The sequence below is a fragment of the Zootoca vivipara genome, chromosome 12 (assembly GCF_963506605.1).
Source record: "Zootoca vivipara chromosome 12, rZooViv1.1, whole genome shotgun sequence".
NCBI classification, from domain to species: Eukaryota; Metazoa; Chordata; class Lepidosauria; order Squamata; family Lacertidae; genus Zootoca; species Zootoca vivipara.
The window spans coordinates 42074122-42096138 of NC_083287.1; the positions used below are offsets into that span (position 1 = coordinate 42074122).

Below are 22017 nucleotides of genomic sequence, written 5' to 3' on the forward strand. Positions count from 1 at the left end.
CAGAGTATGTCACAAAGAGTGAGTGCCCCCTTTGAGCAATTTTAGAGCAGCCTTCCACAACGAGATGTTTTGGGCTACAGTTCCCATCATTCCCAATTACTGGCCATGCTTGTGGAAGGCTGTTCTAGAGGTATCTATTTCATCACTGCCAGAAACAGAATGATGAACTAAATGGACTTTGGTGTGATCCAGTAAGAGGTTCTTAGCATTTTGAGTTGACTAGGAGGTGGACAAGTTCCTTCCTCTCATGTTGTAATCAATGTAGCATGAACAGTTTTATTCGCTGAATTATAACACTTAGGAAAGTCAATGGAGAAAGGAAACTTTTGTAGTGCTTTGTGTTGAGATATAGTTGGGGGGGGGGAGAGGGGAAGTGCTGCATCCCTGGAATTCCTTTGGAAATAATGAAACATACCATGGGTCTGCTGTTACCTTTCCCACTCATCTGTCAGATGACATTGTTGAAGTGTGTGTGTATTCTCCATTTCATTAGTTTCTATTTGAGCCTTACTTAACTCTTGGGGAACAGCAAACCATTTGTTTAATCAAGGTAGAGTCAAGCTACAAGAAATATGATAAACCCTTCCCTGAGATCAACCTTCTCTGAACGCAGTGCTGTCTGGCTGTTTTGGACTACAACTTCCATCAGCCCCAGTCGGAGCTACTGTATTTGTAATCAAACGCATATGGAGAGTAAGTTGGAGGAAGTTGATCTAGATGATATGTTGGCAACACTCCTCAGCTGACCAGCTTATCAAGCAATAAAGTTCCGCTTCAGCTCATCCTTGGAACCTTAGGTTTCTGACAACTAAGTGAAATGTAGCCATGAACCAGTGAGGTTTTGCTTATTGTTTAAGTAGTCCAGCAATGTAGGGATATTCTAAGCCCATTTTCTAAATCTTCTGAAGGCTTATTCCAGATATTTTCTTTGGGGGGGGGGGGCAAGAAACAGAACGTCACCAAAATTAGGAGCCCATATTTATTTCTTGCCCTCCTTTGCCACCTCCTCCAATAGGAAACCCCATGTCCTGACACAGAGATGCTGTGAGTTTCCCTGGCGCTGCCCTACAATGATTGATAGCATGGGGAAAGAAATGCATTGTGACATGACATCAGAACAAGCACTAAGTTGTACTGCATGAAATAAGAGTGGGGAAATAACTTAATGTGATATCTATTGCAACATGTCCTTATTTTCACCCTGGATTTCACATATTCAGATCTTGAGATGTGAAGACAACTCCCTGATCTTTTTTTATTTGAAAGGGGTAGAAAGGCATATAACTCACTGTGCCATTGGGTTATGTTTAACTGCCAGGTGATGCAAGCAACCTCTGTGATATTCATAGTCTCTTGCCGCTCAAAGCACGTACTATAAACCAATTTTTCATCTTTTTCATCTTCACTTGCTAGGTCAAACCTGCCACTCTGGAAACTACAATCTGGAAACTGTGCTACAGGTTTTCATGCTCAGCTACTTAGGAATTGGGGATGCAACAGACTCACACACGTTTATGACTGTCTAAAGCTGCTCATAAGCATTGTATTAAAAACCAAAAAGGCAGAAGCTTATTTATTTACCTGCCGCAACCATTTACCCCCTTTCTGAACTTTAATCAGCTTCCGATAAAGACACATAATGAATCATATTCCCAGCAGCATGAGAGGGTAACAGAAGTTGGCATCCCAGTAAATGAAGATGAAATGTGCAGAGGCACCGGGAACCTTTACTCACTTGTGCGAAGGACTGAAGGTGTGACCTCAATTTCACTTGTTGCTTGGTAAGGCTGGAAGGCTGACACAGCAGTGGTGCCCAGTTCACTGCCAAAGATCTCGGGGCTCTGGGTGCCAGTGGAGCTGGCACTGGTGCCATCTCCTCCATGGTGTGGGTCTTGCTCATCAAATACAGCTACAAGCTGTGAATAACAAAAGGGTCAACGGTGAGAAGAGGAATTATACTAAACGGCAGCATCAGAAGAGCAGCTACACAAAACACAGGTGGCAGTTTCCCCTACTTGGACCAGTAAGTGCAAGCACTCACATCAAGGAGTGTGCTAGCATGCCACCTGGATCACGGCTCAAATGAAAGAGTCTGTTCGCTTAGATGCGTATTGGACGTTCCTGCTGCAACTACTAAAGTTGCTCCCACACCACTTAGATATTGCGTCAGCACCTTCCACTCCCATGGTTTGCTCTAGTCAAGGTTAGCCACTACAAAGCTCATGCCTGGCTCCTTAGGAGGTGCCATTGCCTGAATGGTTGTATATTAAAATTTTTACAGCAACCCACAGGGGTGAAAATAATTTAAGTGTCCTGGTGGGGGAAATCCTTAAGAGCAGCAGCACCCATTAAGTGCACAAATAAAGGAGTCTGATAAAGTACAACCCATGGCAAAGATTGTTTAAAAAAGAATTCTATCATCTTTAAAATACAGTAACTTCCATTTTCTAGCACAGAAAATAAGAAAAGGGGAGGTTGACTTCATCGTTTAAATACAGAGGGAACATTTCTGTACCGTCTTATCTTAAATGAGTTACAACACTTGATTACACTATTCTCACAGCAGACCTGCAAGGTAGGAATGTGACTTCACCCAGAGTTCTCAAACAGAAGACAGACACAAGGAGGCTAAAACATCTTGCCAAAGATCACACAGCAAACCCTTTTAAAGCAAATAAATTGGTCCCTTTTCTCCCAATTGCCAGGTGATTAATATGACAGCTGAAATAGAAGTGCATGTGAGATGGCAAGACTAAAGATATTAAAACAGAGAAGCTCTGGAAAACCTGAATTCTCCTCCACCCCGCCCCTCTTTTTATTCTTTTTAGTGTTTAAAAAACACAGAATTTTCAGGGGGGTTATACTTTGAGGTAATAGTTTCATTCACAACAAACACCCCAAACTTACTTTAGTACAAAGGGGGATTTTTTTCTATAGGCAATACCACTCAAAACAAAAGTAATCAAACAAACAAACAAAGTGCTTATGTGATGGAAAACCATGACTGGGATTAAAGACCTCCCCCCACCCCACAAACACACATATTACTTCAATGCATGCATATGTAGGGTTGCCCCCACCCCTGCTATATCATACACCATTCCAAATTGCCCCCAAACCTTCGAAACAGCTGAGGTAGGAGGAAAAACAAGGGTACATAGACCTTAGCATTAGCACAGCAACAACTTTGGATACTGAGTTATACTTGGTAAGAAACTGCACTTTTTAGTAGCAAAGAGATAGCTTATTAGCATGAAGAAACCCTGATTTCTACCATTTTTCCAAGGAATAAGCAACCTGGAGCATCTCTGACCTTTTATTGTGCTGGACCTCCACCTGAAGCTGCCAAAGAGGTTTCACATGGCTTCCTGAGTTCTATCAGTTCCCAGAAGGCCAGGAGGGCAGAGCCTCCCCAGCCAACTATAAGGGTCGGTTACGCCACCAGAGCCTGCTGAAGTGCAATTAACTCATAGCACCAACATGTGCACTTTTGTATTGGAGATAAGCCTGCTTATCCAAAGAATCACAAATACCGTATATATACATCAATCAATCAATCAATCAATCACACCTACTTAAGTGTAAGACAACAATTCCATGTAAACTCAGCTGAGGAGAAAGCACAAAAGTGCAAGTGTCGTAATAAATAGAGGGAAAACTATCAATGTAAACCTACATTTTTTTCTCCACTTACTATATTTTTCCATGTATAAGACTAGTTTTTCCCCCTAAAAAAACAATGTCAAAAATTTAGGTAAAGGTAAAGGGACCCCTGACCATTCAGTCCAGTCGTGAACGACTCTGGGGTTGCACCGCTCATCTCAGTTTACTGGCCAAGGGAGCCGGCGTACAGCTTCCAGGTCATGTGGTCAGCATGACTGAGCCGCTTCTGGTGAACCAGAGCAACACACGGAAACACTGTCTACCTTCCCACCGGAGTGGTACCTATTTATCTACTTGCACTTTGACATGCTTTTGAACAGCTAGGTTGGCAGGAGCAGGGACCGAGCAACGGGAGCTCACCCCGTCGCGGGGATTCAAACCGCTGGGGCATTGTACACAGATACATCTCCCCCCCCATTTTCTTAAACCGGAGTCCCCCCAAAAAGGGGACATCTTATACATGGGGGCATCTTAAAGATGGAAAAATATGGTATGTCCCACTCCATCCCAGTAAGTATTGCCTTGAAATTACTATCAAAACTCAGGTTAATTTCTCTAATCAGAATCAATGTCTCTTACACTCAGATAATCTGAATCTGCCTGGGAAAGTTAATTTCCTGAACCCCATCATGGGTTAATCACTCTGGTGGGAAAATGCTATTTTTTGTCCATAATTACTTGCTTCTAACTACATCTCTGTGTACTGCCAGACAAAAAATAAATGAGCTGGCAGTGTTTTGAAGTTTGAAACTTCTTAAGTGGAGGTAGTCAGCATCATTGCAAACCAGGAGGAGTGAGAACTGTTGGCTAGTCCTAAGAAATGTACAGTATTATGAAAATATGGTTTAGAGAAAGGACCTTTGCTGCAGGCTAAGAAGCCTGGCTGTGTTGGCTAGCAAATCTCTTCCAATCTATTCTTCACTCATGCCAGATGGTTGACTGAATCTTGAAATACCTGGAGATGTGCAGCAACATTGAAAAGGAATATACTAATTCAAAGTTCTAAGAATTGCTTGTATCAACACCATTAACAGTTTTTCTCCAGGTCTTTGCATCTTCAGGCAAGAGTGAAGGGACAATCTTCTTCTTGCATACAAACAGTGGTAATCTGCATATATACCTGTAATATTAACAAGCAAGTAGTGGTAATCCTCGTGCAAAAAGGTATGAAGCCATCTCAGTGCATGACAAGTACTATCAAATATCCTATGGCAGTATTTTAATACCGCCTGACAGTGTGTGTCTCCAATATCACTTCATTAACCAACTCTCAAGAGAGATACTCCTACCCTTGTATGAGATCAGACTATCTGCATCCAGGCACAATGAAAAACTGCAATAAAAACATAGATTCCTGTAACTACAGCTTGATTGATGGATTCCTGTAACTGCAGTTTAATTGTATCATCATGGAAGCTCCTTAAATGTGTTCTTGTTATTGCTCCATAACGAAAGGGGGAAATGCTGTATAGCTCCACATTCTTATAATAGATAAACAAGTTATTAGAATGGAATGTAACGCTTTAGAACTGCTGCAACAGTATAAGGATTCAGTAAGTGTAGAACTACAAAATGTGAACCTGCAATATGTCAACCCTCTTCAGAAGTAATTTTCATGCACTGAACCACTGTGCTGGCTAGCCTTCTCCTGACATCTAAAAGCTTGGCATGAATATCTGCAGACTCCTGTACAGTGGTGCCTCGCTAGACGAATTTAATTCGTTCCACAGGTCTTTTCTTATAACGAAAAATTCGTCTAGTGAATCCCATAGGAATGCATTGAATTTTTTCCGAAATTTTTTTTTGCCCATAGGAACGCATTAATTGAATTTCAATGCATTCCTATGGGAAACCGCGATTCGCTAGACGAATTTTTCGTAAAATGAATTCATCTAGCGAGGCAACCTCCGCTAGAAAAAACCTTTCGTTAAGCGGAAATTTCGTTAAGCAGGGCATTCGTTAAGCGAGGCACCACTGTATACGTGAAGGCCTTCTTGCTGTAGGTGTTTCTGATCAATGTCAGAAGGACACCATGATGTCATCATGATGTTGGGAGCAAGGGTAGCTGGCACAGCCCTAATCCCATAATGATTCAACATGTGACCATCACTTCTTGTGGGGACAAATGTGGAAAGGGGAAACTCATTTGTTTCTTTCAATCAGCTTGCCAGTTGGGAAAGTTGTATTGTGTGAGGCAAGGGTGTCCAGACCTTTCTCAAAGAGGGCCAGATTTGATGAAGTGAAGGGTCATGAGGGCCAACCAAAGGGTTGACCAATGTTGTTGACCTTTTTTGGCTTGAAGTTGTTTAGCTTTTTCTTTTTTTACAATTTTACCCAAGAGCTGTTGAGCTTTTTTTGAGATTAAACTTGTTGAGCTTTATTTAGGATTTTACCCCAGGAAATAAACTGCCACAGGGGCCGGATTAAACTGACCGGCAGGCCCAAAATGGACTTTGGACATGCCTGTGTGTGTGAGGTCAAGTAGTAACCTTTAGTTGAACTGCTACTTCAAGCCAAAGGGTTTATCCAACTTACCTCTCCTCTCCTCTTTCCAGGTCTGCATTTTACAGCTCCGTGTCCAGGTGCCCATTTTTTTGGTCCAGAGTTTCCCCCGTGAAAAACCCACTCTTTAGCACTCAATCAGAGCAAAGGTCAATCTGCCTAAAACCCAAATTGACATTTGCTTTGATTGAGCACTAAAGAGCAGGCTTTATCTGACCTGAAGATCTTATGGTGATCAATTGGACCCTGGGAAATAAGCAGTGGCCTTCCCCAGGGAAACTGAGTTATTTAAAACATAATTCTACACCGAAACTGTAGTGACAGTGCACCCATAATACAGTACAGTATATACAACAATACATGTTACCTGAGCAGTGTGTGTGTGTGTGTGTGTGTGTGTGTGAGAGAGAGAGAGAGAGAGAGAGAGAGAGAGAGAGAGAGAGAGAGAGAGAGAACCAAAAGAAGTTTATTCATATGCACACAAAAATTAAAACAGATATTAATCTATTTTTGCTTCTGTCCCAGATTCAGGCAGTAACTGATCTAGGCTGAGAATAAAATTAATCCATTAAAACTGTATTATTGTGGTCAACAGGACCAGGTGCAATATATTTCCACATATATCTAACCTACAATGCCCCCTCCTTCTCCTGCTAGCCTGACAACACACCCAGGAAGTTCCCACAACTCACTGGTAGGTCCCAGCCCACTATTTGGAAAGTTCTGATGTAGGGGTGGGAAACTAGTGGGGATTCTCCTGGTTAATTTACTTGGCAACAATGAAATACTTGGCAAGAGTTTCCCAGAGAGAGTTGTATCTAAATGTCAAGGAAGATAACACATTGAAGCCAACTTTTATAATCACAGAAATCTCTAAGGAGCTCTTATTACCGTGAGCTAATGCCTAGAAACTGCAATGTTAGACCTGCTTGTACCATTCAAGTTCTGACATGTTGCTTTGAGCCCTGAAATGGAAGATTGGATTCAAATGCAATAACATAGTATGTGTGCTTAGGTCTAGGAGAAACCATATTACTTAAGCCTAGCTGAAATCAATATCACCCAAGTGTACTTCAATTAAGAGAGAGAAACACAGAGGGTGGCCGAAGGAGAAGTACCCTGCATTTCCTCCTTATGTACTTTGGGAGTTTTGGAATCTCCCAGTCACTGCCTATGTGCTTATGGGAATGGGTGGGTGTGAAAAGTACAGGGATGAAGGTGGTGGGAGGAGTATTTCAGCCAACATCATCATAATCAACAACAAGGTCCTACCAGACAATCACTTCACCAAGTAGTAAAGTTCTCTACCATGGTTTTCTTTCCTCTGTTTTAACAAAATGTTATATGATTTCACCACCACTAGCACATATTTGCAATACAACAAGGAAAGCTTCCAGGTGCATGAAAACATAACATTTTGAAAAAATCATTTCTGATTGAGTACTATGGCAAAGATGAAAAGCAAGGGTGGGAAACCCTTTCAGATGCTGCTGTACTGCAAAATCCCATCACCCCTGGCCACTGGTCATGCTGGCTGGGGCTCATGGAAGTTGAAGTCCAACATCTGGAGGGCTACAGGTTCCCCGTTTCTGGTTTAAAGTCTACACATACATCACATTCCTAATCTGGCTCAGTTCCTGGCTCCCTTATCCAAACACAAGCTATTTCTGTTTGAAAAAGCAATCAGGCCAGCTCTAGGCCAAACAAAGTTAAGTTCCTAAGCTAAAGTGTGTGACAGACAGGGCTGTCTTTTGCAGAATATCTTCATGGTTTTTAGAACTTTAGTTCAGATTTCCAGTTGCTGTTTACGATTTCCAGGTGCTGAAAGATGTAAATATTTACAGCCATTGTGATTTTTGTTAAAATACTCACCAAAGTTCTGGTGTGTTTGAGAATATATAGGTATGTACCTGAGGTTATCCATTATTTAAATTGGGGTTGCCCTGCTTTAAATGCTTTATGTTATGTTATGTTATGTTATGTTATGTTATGTTATGTTATGTTATTATGTGCACATGTGTATTTTTCAGACATTGTTTATGCAGAATATGGGGGGGAAGGCATCAGGCTGGTACAAATCTCCACCTTCATATTCAGACCTCATTTCCTTATAGAAATGCATGCATGTGCACACATCATAATTGTGCTTTTAAAAAATGGACCACGTGCATACAAAATACATGTGGATAACCTAAAACCACACAACACAAATGGCCTCACTGGTTCACAAGCAATGCAAAAGATGACTTCATCACTTTAAAAGTGCAAGCCTTTTTTCTGATATCCTGACTCAAAGAACCAGGTGGTAGTGACAAAAGACTACAACAAAGAGTGACAGATCTTCACCCTCCAGTACCATTCACTAACCTTGGATCTTCAAATGTCATTGACCTACAACTCCCATCACCCCAGTTAGCATGGTTAATGAAAAGAGATGATGGGAGTTGTGGTCCAACAACATCCAGGGACACAAGATTGGGGATGGCTCCCCTATAGCAACAAAACTAGAAAACAGCAACTACAGGAGATGGCAAAGCCAAGCCCAGTCATTGCTACTGCTGCACACACTTAAGAAGTGTGCAGCCTTCATCACATTAGCTACATGGCAGGTTGGTCACTGGTATTCACTCAGTTGTGGAGGAACAGCTAACAAAAGGCACAATTCATATGTTTTAATGGAGAACAAATAATTTTGGGGGGGGTGTGGCTTTTTTTACACTGTAGAAGAAGAAGAGTTTGGATTTGATATCCCGCTTTATCACTACCCAAAGGAGTCTCAAAGCGGCTAACATTCTCCTTTCCCTTCCTCCCCCACAACAAACACTCTGTGAGGTGAGTGGGGCTGAGAGACTTCCAAGAAGTGTGACTAGCCCAAGGTCACCCAGCAGCTGCATGTGGAGGAGCGGGGATGCGAACCCGGTTCACCAGATTACGAGTCTACCGCTCTGAACCACTACACCAGTTTAGAAGGGCTTAGAAGATGCACTATCTGCTGATTACCTCCATATAACGCACAGTTGCTGAAGGTGCAAGCATCATCTGTAGGTCATGATTTGGCAATGACAGTCCTTTGATTAATTCATTCTCCAAATTCACTGGTAGAGAAAAGCTGTTGTGTCAAACAGCAATACTAAGCATTTTGTGAACAAGTCAGGCCTCATTTTATCAAGACTGGAGGGGAGGGAACACTGAAAAGATCAGAAGCCAATGTATCAAACTTGATTTCCTCCACATTCTGACACTACTCATATGAAGTTTGCCCATCCAATTACAATCCATCCCATAAATATTGGTAGGCAAAGCTTCCTTGATTTGTACTACACCCATTACCGTAAATTGCCTCTGGTCTTCTCTCTATTCTCCAAGTAGCTAGCCTACAACCTGAAGTATTATTCACTAGCCGCCCATTCCCTGAAAATTAACATTTCTTATTTCCAGCTTCCACTTTGATCTTCTACATCTCAGCTGTTACTTACCAGTGCCGACAGCACAACCTTTCCTTATATGAAAAAAAAAATCAATTCCAGTGAAAATCACCTTGAAAAGTCATATTTTTGTATACCCTCCAGGAAAAGAAAAGAATAAGCCTGATTCAAGTTATGAGATACCGACAGAATGCTCTGCTTTTAAAGTAATGTTTTGACACTTTGGGGTTAGAGTAAAAGTAGGTTAGCAATACTATAAAGCTGCAACCAGCTTAACAAAATTATCCAAATTTCAAAAAGGGTGGGGGTCCAAGCAGGATTGTAATAATGGGATGCTTGAAACAAACAGGAAAACTTTTAAAATACTGTTAACAGGAGCAACTAGTTTTAAGGCAAGAAGGAAATGCCAGTGGCAGAAAAATGTGGTGTGACTTGTATGCCCACCCTAAAGCATCTAATGCTAAAATTACTTACCAAAGAGTAATGGAACTTACTTCTGAGAATGCATGCTTACAAAGAGCACATTACAGTGCAATTCTACGTATGTCTACTCAAAGCTCCCACTAACTTCAAACTGCACTCCTATGCACCACAGGTGAAGAACATCAGGACTGGGGCTAAACTTGCCCCCACTTGAGCCTTTCTATTCAGATCCCAGGATTCTCCTCAAACTACACTTCTGTCCACTGCCACAGCTTTCACTGCCTCTGCTCCATACCCTCATCAAGTGCTTTTACCTGGCAAAAATAGGTCCTTCCCAGGATGAATCATGGAGAGGGGTGTTGGAAGCAGCTTGTGTCTGAAAGCTCAATGCTGGGAATCACAAATGGGGAGAGTGCTGTTGCACTCAGGCCCTGCTTTGAGGTTTTCCACAGGCTGGGAGCTGGCCACTGGGAGAACATGATGCTGGACTAAATCCAACAGGCTCTTATGTTCACCTGTGATTTAGAAACCTGTAGCTGTAAGAGCTGTAACAGGAAGAGTCATGTCTCCATCCACCTTTTGCCTCTGGCCCCACTCACCACTGGGATCCATAGTTTATGCGAACAACGACTCCACGTCATCTAAAACTGAGACACTCGGGAAACTATTTAGTGTACAAGAGCAGCCAAATATTTGTTGTGTTACATTGTGTTGGCCCTTGTCAACCTGCCTGCAAAGACATTTTCTGAAAGATTACTCCATTCTCTCTCCCCAGAAAGATGTAAAAGCACAGCAGAACCTGGGGCCAGTAAGGCAATGGACATAGAGAAATGGCTCTAGTAAGGGAACCAAAACGCACACAGAGATGGTACTGAAGCCATGTCCTCCTAACATGCTAACTCAAATTTACCCACATTAAGAAACAAATTATGAAACATTATGTGATTATTTGACTGCTATTTATTTATTTATTTAAAAAAATGCCTGTATACCACAATTCCATTTTTTAAAATAAAAAAAACCCCAAGCAATCTACAATAGCTATTATCACAAAATAGAAATGACACAAATATTTAAAATTACATAAAACTATTACAGAAAATGTTTATTCTTAACTATAAGCGTAAGCCTGGTGGCATAGTAAAGTGTTCCACAGGACTAGCGTAATGACACTAATGGCTCAGTTTCATGTCGATGTCAAATGAGCCTCACCAGCCTGGGGCGATAGCCCAGCAACAATCCTGCAGGTGATATCAGTGATCAAATAGGGACATAAACGTGCCAACTGCTGAATAAATGATTCAAGGGGTGGTAAGCACAGAGTGCTCACTGGAAGACAGATCCTAAAGCTGAGGCTCCAATACTTTGGCCACCTCATGAGAAGAGAAGACTCACTGGAAAAGACCCTGATGTTGGGAAAGATTGAGGGCACAAGGAGAAGGGGACAACAGAGGACAAGATGGTTGGACAGTGTTCTTGAAGCTACAAACATGAGTTTGACCAAGCTGCGGGAGGCAGTGGAAGACAGAAGTGCCTGGTGTGCTCTGGTCCATGGGGTCACGAAGAGTCGGACATGACTAAATGACTAAACAACAACAAAGCACACAGATGAAGAAGATAATCCCTCTCTGTGAAGAGAGTATGTTCAGCATTTTAGGCCAGTAAAACATTGTGCCTATTCTTCTATCCACTATTTAATGGATGCTAAGAGCGAGTCAGTCAATGCTCACTGGGGTTCCCTGACACCACACTTGGCCACTGTACATGGAACCACACTGGCTCAATTCCATCACCTGATGGTAAGGCACTTGGCTGCTGGTTTTGGATCACCATCTTGCTGAACTTAGTAGCACCATTTGGGGATAAAAATCAATGCCAAACCACCAGTACATTATTGCCAAGTCTAATTTAATTAAGTGCTGTCTGACAGACTTAAGCACCAGATGAAATGCATGCAGTGAAAGCAACGGGCAGATTTTAGGAGGAGGATAATTCTGCGGGTGCCTGTGAAACCAGTAAACCTAACTTAAACCAGAAGATCTTCACATTTTCCCAGTCCCCTGTTCTGCTGAAGTGCCATATATGTACTGTTCTAAGCACGTCCAAGATTCATTTACATTAGGGATGGGGAAGAAATTATGCAAATGACATTTTAATGTGAACCTGCCTAATTCATACTTCCTGAGCCAGTGCACCACCTGAAACACAGAGCTATCCCCCAGATATGCACACTACTTCCAATTCTGCAATGGACTTCTCCAACCAAAAAATGTACAGAAAGCATTTATATGGGGGAAATGTGCACAAAAAGGTGTAATCATGCAATATTTCAGGGGAAATCACTTGTAAAAATGCATGTATGTGGCAAAATGCACACAGAATGTTAAAAAAAGAGTTTGCAAACTCTTTGAGGCAAGGCGGAATTAATTTTTTAAAAAATTGAAACTGAAAGAAACCAAAATTAATTGATTCATCCATTCCTCATTTACATAATCTTATATCTAGTACTTTTCAGAAAACAAATAACTGTGTTTCTCTATTCTTCTGTACTAAATTCACCACCAGGCAAAAAGTGAAGTGAACAAGGTTCTGTTTGTTTGCTTGCTTGGTCAGTTATGTTAAGCTAATTTATTTAGGAAGATTGCTGAACATTAGGAATTATGCTTTTTCTTTTCAGCCATTTAAAAGTTTTATGCTGTGGGGAAGCTCAGACTGGTATTTTACTCTGCTCTTTGTGTTTCTAGATGAGTGGGTTATTGCTTTATATCGATCTTCAATGCTTATTCTACCTTGCTTTCTGAAACGTGGGGTAAAACGTTTAGATAAACAGAATGGAATATTTGCATATTCATCTAAAAAGCATTCTATTTTAGAAAAACAAAAAGGAAGGGCATAACTATACAAATCTAGAGTTAAGTGAACGTTCTGATGAATAGAGAGGCGTTTAACAGCATTGTGCTTTCTTATAGTATACACACACAGTGAATTAAGGGAACTAGACACTTGCTATCATCAAGTTTGGATAACATTCTATAATGTATTCCACTCTAGAGAAACAGGCATATTCTTTCAAGGGCTAAGATATCTCTCCTTATGCAATCCATTGTTACCCAAAAGCAATGCATTTTCTTAAACTGAGGACATCATATTGTCTCCTACCTATGCATTTGTTTTTTTGTTTTTAATCCCCACTGCGCCTTCTCAGGTAAGCAAACAGATTAAAGGGAAAGCAAACATTTCCCCCCTGCTCTGCTCCCCATTCAGTATTCTCTCTCTTTAAGTCCTGCTCAATTTCTCTTCCCAAGAGAAAATGTGCCATAAAACCTAACTTCTTTTACTCATCCTGGGATCTTCATTAAATTGTCACAAGCTTCCTGCTGATATAAATGAATCAAGATCCTAAGATTCTTTGCTGTGAGATATAAGAAAATGTACAACCACCTAGAAACTAAAAAAAATTGCAGTCTCACAGCATGAATTTCTCTAAGACTACATCAGAAGAAGCAACCACGTTGAACTAACAGCATTTGATGGGAGACGAGAACAGCTTTGGGAATCCTGGTCATGTACACATCCACCACTGATGGATCCACCATCTCTTATCCTGAGCACAGTGAAGGATGTGGAAAGAGGAATCCCTGGTAGCATTACTGAGTGAAAGGAAAGATAAAGAACTAATGGTATTTTGTGAGTATCAGCACACTTTGGAGGACTGAAGAAAACAGACAAGGACATTCAGAATGTTAGGAAGGAATCCTATCAGTTATCTCAGAGGGAGAGAGAGAGAGAGAGAGAGAGAGAGAGAGAGAGAGAGAGAGAGATGATAGATAGATAGATGATAGATAGATAGATGATAGATAGATAGATAGATAGATAGATAGATAGATAGATAGATAGATGATAGAAAATATCAACAAGGTCATAATCTCCATTCTTCCCCATGGCTGTGCATGTACCCCACCAATTAACCCATAACGCCAAAAAATGGTTCTCAAGTGTAACCTCCTCTCCCCACCAACCAAAACAAGAAGCAAAGTACTGTATGTTTATCCAGCTCTGCAGAGCACGCTGCCAAACATGGCTGATGGCAGGTCCATCTTCTAAGGTCCAAGAGGTTGAGGCCCACTGCTGTGTGCTACATTTCCTTCTCGGTGCTCTCCCTGCCTCTTCGCCCAGTGTTAAGCAAGGAAGCAGTAAAAGGAGCAAGGGGGGAATAGATGCATCTCATCAATTCCAATCAGTTCCAGCCAGCACAGAAATATCTAGTCCAAAACATCTGGAACCAGGCTGATAAAGGCTGCACTAGATAATGTCTTCTCCAGGTTTTGGAGGGTCTTTGGACAGGAAGTCTTCTCCTCACTGCTGACTACTCACTTTCCCTCTTCCTTTAGGTCCAATCTGTCCATTGACCCAGAGTGAGAGGGCAAGGCAAATTGAGGCTACAGCTTCTCCTCCTTTTACAGCTCACTTGCTCAGAGTGGACACGTGAATATGTTGGGGAAGGTCTAGTTTGTATAGACCTTGCCTAAACTCAAATATTTCTGCTGTTTGACCTTCAAAAAAAAGTCAATAATGTTATTCAGGAAAGAGGTCTGGTCCTGCTACCAGTTTCAGGAAACTCAAATCACATATCCCTTCCACTTATCCTCCAGATACGTTGTTCTGGCTAACTACCTTTACAATTAATGCAGAGTAATTGTATGATAGCAGTGTTGTGTTCCATATGGTGTGGATCTTCTTCATCCATAAAAATGTGAGAGTTCAATGGAGGGGAGTATTCTGATATCCCGATGTGTTAGATCACAGTGCACCAAAACTGATGGGAATACAAAATGAGGAGGAAAAGAAGTCCACACTAATGCTGAAAGGAGAAAATAATACGGTAATATGTTTTGAAATAATCAACAGCATTGTACAGTGGTACCTTTGTTTAAGAACAGCTTAGTTTATGAGCAACTTGGATTAAGAACGCTGCAAACCCAGAAGTAGGTGTTTTGGTTTGTGAACTTTGCCTTGGAATAAGAAAATGTTTCGCTTCCTATTGAGTGTGTTCCATTTGTAAATTCAGTCCCTCACTGCTATGGGAAAGCATGCACTGGTTTAAGAACACTTTGGTTTCAGAACGGACTTCTGGAATGGATTAAGTTTGTAAACCAAGGTACCACTGTATATGGAAAAAAACTACTACGTTTTATTGATATAACCACTATGATCTCCCTCCCCAAGCATGTATTGGGAATTGCATTATTTATTACTACTACTACTACTACTACGGGACCCAGGTGGCGCTGTGGTTAAACCACTGAGCCTAGGGCTTGCTGATCAGAAGGTCGGCGGTTCGAATCCCTGCGACGGGGTGAGCTCCCGTTGCTTGGTCCCAGCTCCTGCCAACCTAGCAGTTCGAAAGCACGTCAAAATGCAAGTAGATAAATAGGAACCGCTACAGCGGGAAGGTAAACGGCGTTTCCATGTGCTGCTCTGGTTTGCCAGAAGCGGCTTTGTCATGCTGGCCACATGACCTGGAAGCTATACGCCGGCTCCCTCGGCCAATAATGCGAGATGAGCGCGCAACCCCAGAGTCGGTCACGACTGGACCTAATGGTCAGGGGTCCCTTTACCTTTACCTTTACTTACTACTACTACTACTACTACTACTACTAGCTGTACCCGGCCATGTGTTGCCGTGGGAAGAATGGTGCGTCTAAGATGTTTTTTCTTACCTGGTAAGGGCTTTTTGGAATGGAAGGGTTGAGGTGAAGTTTAGGATAGGTGAGGGTTGGTCTGGGTCTGTCAATGGTAGGGTCTCCCAGGGTGGGTTGGGTCTCGGGGAGGTGGAAGGGTTTCCCGGAGAGGTCTGGGTCCCGAGGAGGCAGTTGCATGTTTGGGAGGGGCTGTTGGTTGGTAGGGTGGAGGTTTCCAGACCAGTCTGGCTCCCGAGGAGGTGTTTGAGTGTTTGGTGGGGGCTGGTGGGCGGCGGGGTAGCGGTTTCCGGAGCAGTCTGGCTCTCGAGGGGGCAGTTGAGTTTGTGGTAAGGCATGGCGGGTGGTGTGGTAGCGGGTCCTGGAGAGGGTTGGCTCCCGAGGAAGCGGGTGAGTTTGTGTCGGGGGCTGTCGGGTGGGGGTGGTAGTGGTTCCCAGAGAGGGCTGGGTCTCGAGGACAGATGGCTTCTGTAAAATCAAAGTAAGAGTACCTATTTAATTTGAGAAAGCAGCTTTCGTAAATCTCCAAAATCATTATTACAATTTGGGAATCTCTGTAAAATGAAAGTAATGATGAGAGTACCTATATAATTTGAGAAAGCAGCTTTCGTAAATCTCCAAAATTCATTATTACAATTTGGGAATAATCTTGTTGTATCTGCAAATGACAAATGCAGAAGCATGCATGGGAGCAATACAAAATCTGGGAATACATATAATGAGGCAGTAACCAATCATTGTTTGGACAAGAAAAAAAGTAAGTATAAAATCAATTTGTAAACTTTCTGATTACTGAAATGACTTAAATAGTACTGAGGCAGCCCCAAATACTTAAGCATTCTCAGAGCTTTCCTTTCCTACATGGATCATTAAAAACCCATTTTCAAGATAACTAGCATTCCAAGGGCTTGCAACAAGCAATATAGCAGCAACACAGACACTTCATCCAACACACCTTTATTTCCCATAAACCTAAAAATAAAATGGCAAAGAATGGTACCTAACAGAAATCCCTAAATAAATGAATATATACAGGAACAAGGATGCATGCACTAATGCAAAAGCTGATATGAATATTTTTAAATAAAAAATGTAGCTTCATTTTAGAATGGCTATGCATCTAATGTGCACTTAGTACATTTAATAAACAATTAGCCATTATATTGCCTAGTTCCCCACTGTCAAGATTTCATATCAAACCTATCTTTCCCCCCATAATTATCTTTCAAAACAACTACCCATCAGGCATCTAATCGAAAGAAAAACATACTTTCTGCCACTGAAAGTGAATTTTAAAAGCTGTTTCATATGCCCCTAAATGATTCAGAGCCACTTTTGCATATTTAGGGATAGGAAGGGCTGCTTCACTAATAATCTCAAAAATATGTTTTTTTATCTCCATCTGGCTCCAAGTGCTTTCCATGTCCAAGGGAAACCTAGGTTCAGATCATGAGACTACTTCCCATGCAGATCTATTAAATGCCTGAAGACAAGTCATTGCATGGGTGGGCCATTTCGTGTGGCAATATATTAAATGACAATAGTGGCTGATAGAACAGTCAAATTTGCTGCACATATTTTAGAGCACAAACAAGCCTGTGCTTCTTTCTTTCTTTCTTTCTTTCTTTCTTTCTTTCTTTCTTTCTTTCTTTCTTGTGAAGGAAAACAGAGAGAGTTTCTATGACCACAATTATAAAGGCATGATATGGTCAACAGTTTATATTTCATTTATTTTATTGCATTTATATTTCACATTTTCTCCAAGGAGTTCAAGACAGTATACTGTACATGCTGCTCCCTCTCCTCATTTAATCCCCACAATGAACCTGTGAAGAGGCAGTGACTGGCCCAAGGTCATCCAATGACCATGAAGACTGAGGAGATTTGAACCCTGCTCTCTCAGGTCCTAGTCTGACACTCTGACACAGGGGTCCCAAACTAAGGCCCGGGGGCCGGATGCGGCCCAATCGCCCTCTAAATCCGGCCTGCGGACGGTCCGGGAATCACCATGTTTTTACATGAATAGAATGTGTCCTTTTATTTAAAATGCATCTCTGTATTATTTGTGGGGCATAGGAATTTGTTCATAATTTTTTTCAAAATATAGTCCAGCCCCACACAAGGTTTGAGGGACAGTGGACCGGCCCCCTGATGAAAAGGTTTGCTGACCCCTGCTCTAATGCCTACACCACACTGTCTCAATAGGCTGTGCATATTAATGTAAACTCTCTATGTACAAGCGTTTCACAGAAGAATTCGTGAATACACACACCATGATCATAGCTGAATTGGCGTATATGGGAGAAGGCACCTTACCTGCCTACTTAACAGAGGATATGATATCCTGAACCATGTTTAACCACTTGTTTGGTGCTTTTGCAGCAATCCCTCTCAAAGAAATAAAAAACTCTGGTGTCATGTGGGAGTGATGCTATTCGAGTCAGTGGGTATCAACTCTAGACAACAATCCCACATCCCAAACTACATTTGCTGCTTGTTCAAAGAGTGCAGTTCCCAAAACTTCCTTGCTTGTACAGAATTACTGTCACATTGCTTTAGAACCCTGCCCAGTAGACCTTCAAAACTTTCATATTAGGAAAAGGACAAATGCAACAAAGAAAAAAGAAAGTATAAAAATGCTGTCATCTTGGCATCAGCTGGATAGCTCAGTTGGTTAGAACACGGTGCTGATAATGCCAAGGTTGCAAGTTTGATCCCAGTAAGGGAGAGCTGCATATTCCTGCAAGGCAAGGGGTTGGAATAGATTACTCTCAGGGTCCCTTTCAAATCTGATTCTAACCATTTGCTGTGATGCTGCAGGGAAAGAAGACATAGATACATAAAGCCCCTGACTGAGAATTCCAGGTGAAGACAGACTTCTACCCTGAAAGCGAGCTGAGTTGATGTATTAAAACATAATAATATTGGGTGTATGGAGTATTTCTAAAATGAATCCCACATCTGAAATATATGAAGCATAATGGCTCCCCTTGTTCCTCTGTCATTTCCAACTAATATAAGCGAATCTGCAGCAGAGCACATACATTTTGTTAAAAAGAGCCCCCCTAGGCTGAGATTTGGGACATAGCACACTGAAAAATCACCATATTATGTGCTACTCAATTGTACGTGTCATGTTTAATTTAGAAAAGAAAAGAAGAATAAGAAAATAAACCAACTGTTGTTAAGAAAGCACTGGGAGAGAAAGAAGAAGGCTGTAAAAGAAAGAATATATTTGCTCTCTCGCCACAGTTGAGCATGTGTGATCCGTGTGCGGTACAAAGCTGTTCTATTACTTAGAAGCAGGAGCTTCTTGTGAGTGCTCTATAAAATCCTGCTGCCCTCTTTAAAAAGGCCATGCTTCTAAAAAGGCTCCCTGGTTGTTCTTCTTCTACTCCTCCTCCATTCAGCTGAATTTGTGAGTCTGAAGCAACTCTGCAGGTCAGCGACTTTTCAGCTAAAAGAAAGAAAAAAGCATCTTCGACCCGCTAAATGTAGGTCAATCGGAAGGCTCTGCTTTTTACTTTTGACACTAGGGTTGGCAGTTAAAGCACTGACGTTACATGGCAAGGAAGCCAGACACTGGTGTTATTAGAGAGGCTGGTGTCACACTGCAAGATATATTGTTCAAATAAAGATGTATTAAGTCTACCCATCGTCTCATTTGTCACCGGAAGCTGGAGGCCTTAAATGCCAAGAAAATAATGGCCACTGCAGGCTCCTCAAATGCAAACACCATCTGATCTTCAACTTTATACAGGATAAAAAAGATCATTGAGCATATACAATGCTACTTGAAAATTTAAGGGTTTAATTTGAGTCAAGAGTGCAGAACTATCCTAGTCAGTTAAACACACAAACCAATATTTGCAGCATATTAAAGTGCTCAAGGAAATGGAATCTGTAAAATATAGCCACTAATTTTACATAGTGTATGCTCTTCAGTTTAATTTGCATGCAAAAGCCAGGAAAATGCAATTAGAAATACTCATCTAGACAGAGATGAAAAACTTCAAAGGTTTTTTTGATTCCCTTCTGTTCTGCTCATTATTTCAACACCTTGCCATAATAAAGGAGCAGATAATGCTATTTCTTGACATTAGCCTAAATTAGCTTTGGTGTGCAATTCAATACCTGTTCATTTAGGCTTATTTTAATCACCTTGCCAAGGTTGATTCAAATGGTAAACACAGCAAACTAACTACTCTTTCAGGTTTATGATTATGTATAAGGTAAAATATCCATTCATTCATTTTATATACAGTGGTACCTCGGTTTATGAACACAATTGGTTCCGGAACTCTGTTCATAAACTGAAGCGAACTTTCCCATTGAAAGTAATGGAAAGTGGATTAATCCGTTCCAGACGGGTCCACGGAGTACTCAACCTGAAGCGTACTTAACCCGAAGCATGGGTATAATTGGTTCCGGAAGTCTGTTCGTAAACTGAAGCATTCATAAACTGAAGCGAACTTTCCCATTGAAAGTAATGGAAAGTGAATTAATCCGTTCCAGATAGGTCCGCGGCGTTCGTAAACTGAAAATTCGTAAACCGAGGTGTTCATAAACTGAGGTTCCACTGTACCACCTTTATCTTCCAAGGATCTCAAGGTGGTTTATATGGCTCTCCTCCTCCCCATTTCATCCTCACAACAACCCTGTGAAGTAGGTTAGGCTAAGAGATGGTGACGGGCCCAATGTTACCCACTGAGCTTCATAGCTGAGTGGGAATTTGAACCCTGTTCTCCTAGGTCCTGGTCCAACACTCTAACCATTACACCACACAGGTAATAAGAACAATATTTTCGGTCCACAAAGAGAATAATAAAATGCTGGAAAGAATTGCTGGAATTGCAGGAGGAGGAGGAGGAGGAGGAGGAGGAGGAGGAGGAGGAGGAGGAGGAGGAGGAGGAGGAGGAGGAGGAGGGACAGTATTAACTTCTAGTCAAGGGTCTAAAAGATTTCGTAAGAGGGGTTTTGGAACTCTACATCATAGTTCCCTATCCTGAATTGACTGCTTGGTTATCTTGGTATGTCATATCCATTCTACCTTGGTTCCTCCATCAACCAGAAAACCAGAGAAGAAACACAGCTGGAGCTGCTTGTTGTCCACTGTAGAATTCACAGAGGTTCTGGCTTCAGCACCTACTTTATCGTTCATATTGAATTCAAAGCATGCCAAGCTGGCTTATTTTTATTAAAAATCATTCAAGATTTTTATCTCTCGGTGCCAAATGGATCATTACACTGTCAACACTTATCTTTATTATGCAAAAATATTCTGAATATAACTCCTTTGTTGAACAGGCAAAACAATATTGTCAACGCTAAGTCTGTTTTTCATTAAGTTTTGCATAAGGGCAGAGACTGTATGGTAGCTTATTTACTAAGGACTCTGGATATCCACATCTCACTGATATTAGCAGTTTGAACTCTGGAACAAGATTTAAATGCTCTTTTATCTCCATCAATAAAAAAATTCTTCCAGTGCACTCATGGAAATTTATGGGCTTAATCTGGCAGTTAAGTTTTGACTTTATAATATTCCAACTTTTTTTCCTGCAACACATCATCACGAAGATTTCTCTTCCTACCACGATAACAGATCAGTTATTCTCCATAAATCATATTTGCATCCCCCATAGTGCATATCTGTACACTGAAAGCACAGCATGAAATGGCTTTGGAAAAGTAGAAGTAAGGCTGAACACGCCTTCTTATTTACAAGAAAAATTCAAAAAGTTCAGTCGTATAAAAAGTGTCAACAGAAAAACTGATAACATTCTCGTTTGCTTGATTAAATAGTTGCATATTGCAGACACCGAGCATGTGTGGATAGACATGATCAGCCAGATGTTTCACGCAGGCCAACTCTTGCTCCTTCTCTTTTTTATCCCCCCCCAAAAGACATTACCAGTAACAGCAGCACTCTGTGTTCAGGAAAAAAGTAAGGCTGTAAAGAAGAGGCAACAGTGGAGTCCTGCTCCTATGCAGAAAGATGTGGTCCAGCTCAGAGTTAAGTGTTATCCACTGGACAGCAAACTTAGACCTGGAATTCTTCCACATAACTTTTTAAATTAGCAATTGGGAATATACCAAAACAAAGATCTAAAGCTGAGTGGAAATATGTTGAAGATTATTTGGAAAAAGAAGGTATAAAAACAGAGTTGGTGATTTGCTTAAATAGAGACAACACACGGGAATGTATATATTAAAGAGGGAATTCTTCGCTAATTTAATATTTTCAAGCTTGGCATGAGATATAGCAGGATATGTTTAATTAACAAGAGAAACAACATATAAAC

The 22017-nt window shown here is 41.3% G+C and overlaps 1 protein-coding gene across 4 annotated transcripts in view; it reads right to left on the reverse strand.

Moving 5' to 3' along the window:
* Positions 1 to 22017, reverse strand: part of PARD3 (par-3 family cell polarity regulator) — a 568363-nt gene that overhangs the window by 353915 nt on the left and 192431 nt on the right. For all 4 annotated transcript variants that reach the window (XM_035129016.2, XM_035129014.2, XM_035129013.2 and 1 more), the window contains one exon: positions 1736 to 1916. In XM_035129016.2, the coding sequence (XP_034984907.1) occupies positions 1736 to 1916 (181 nt within the window). The remainder of the gene's footprint in view (positions 1 to 1735; positions 1917 to 22017) is intronic.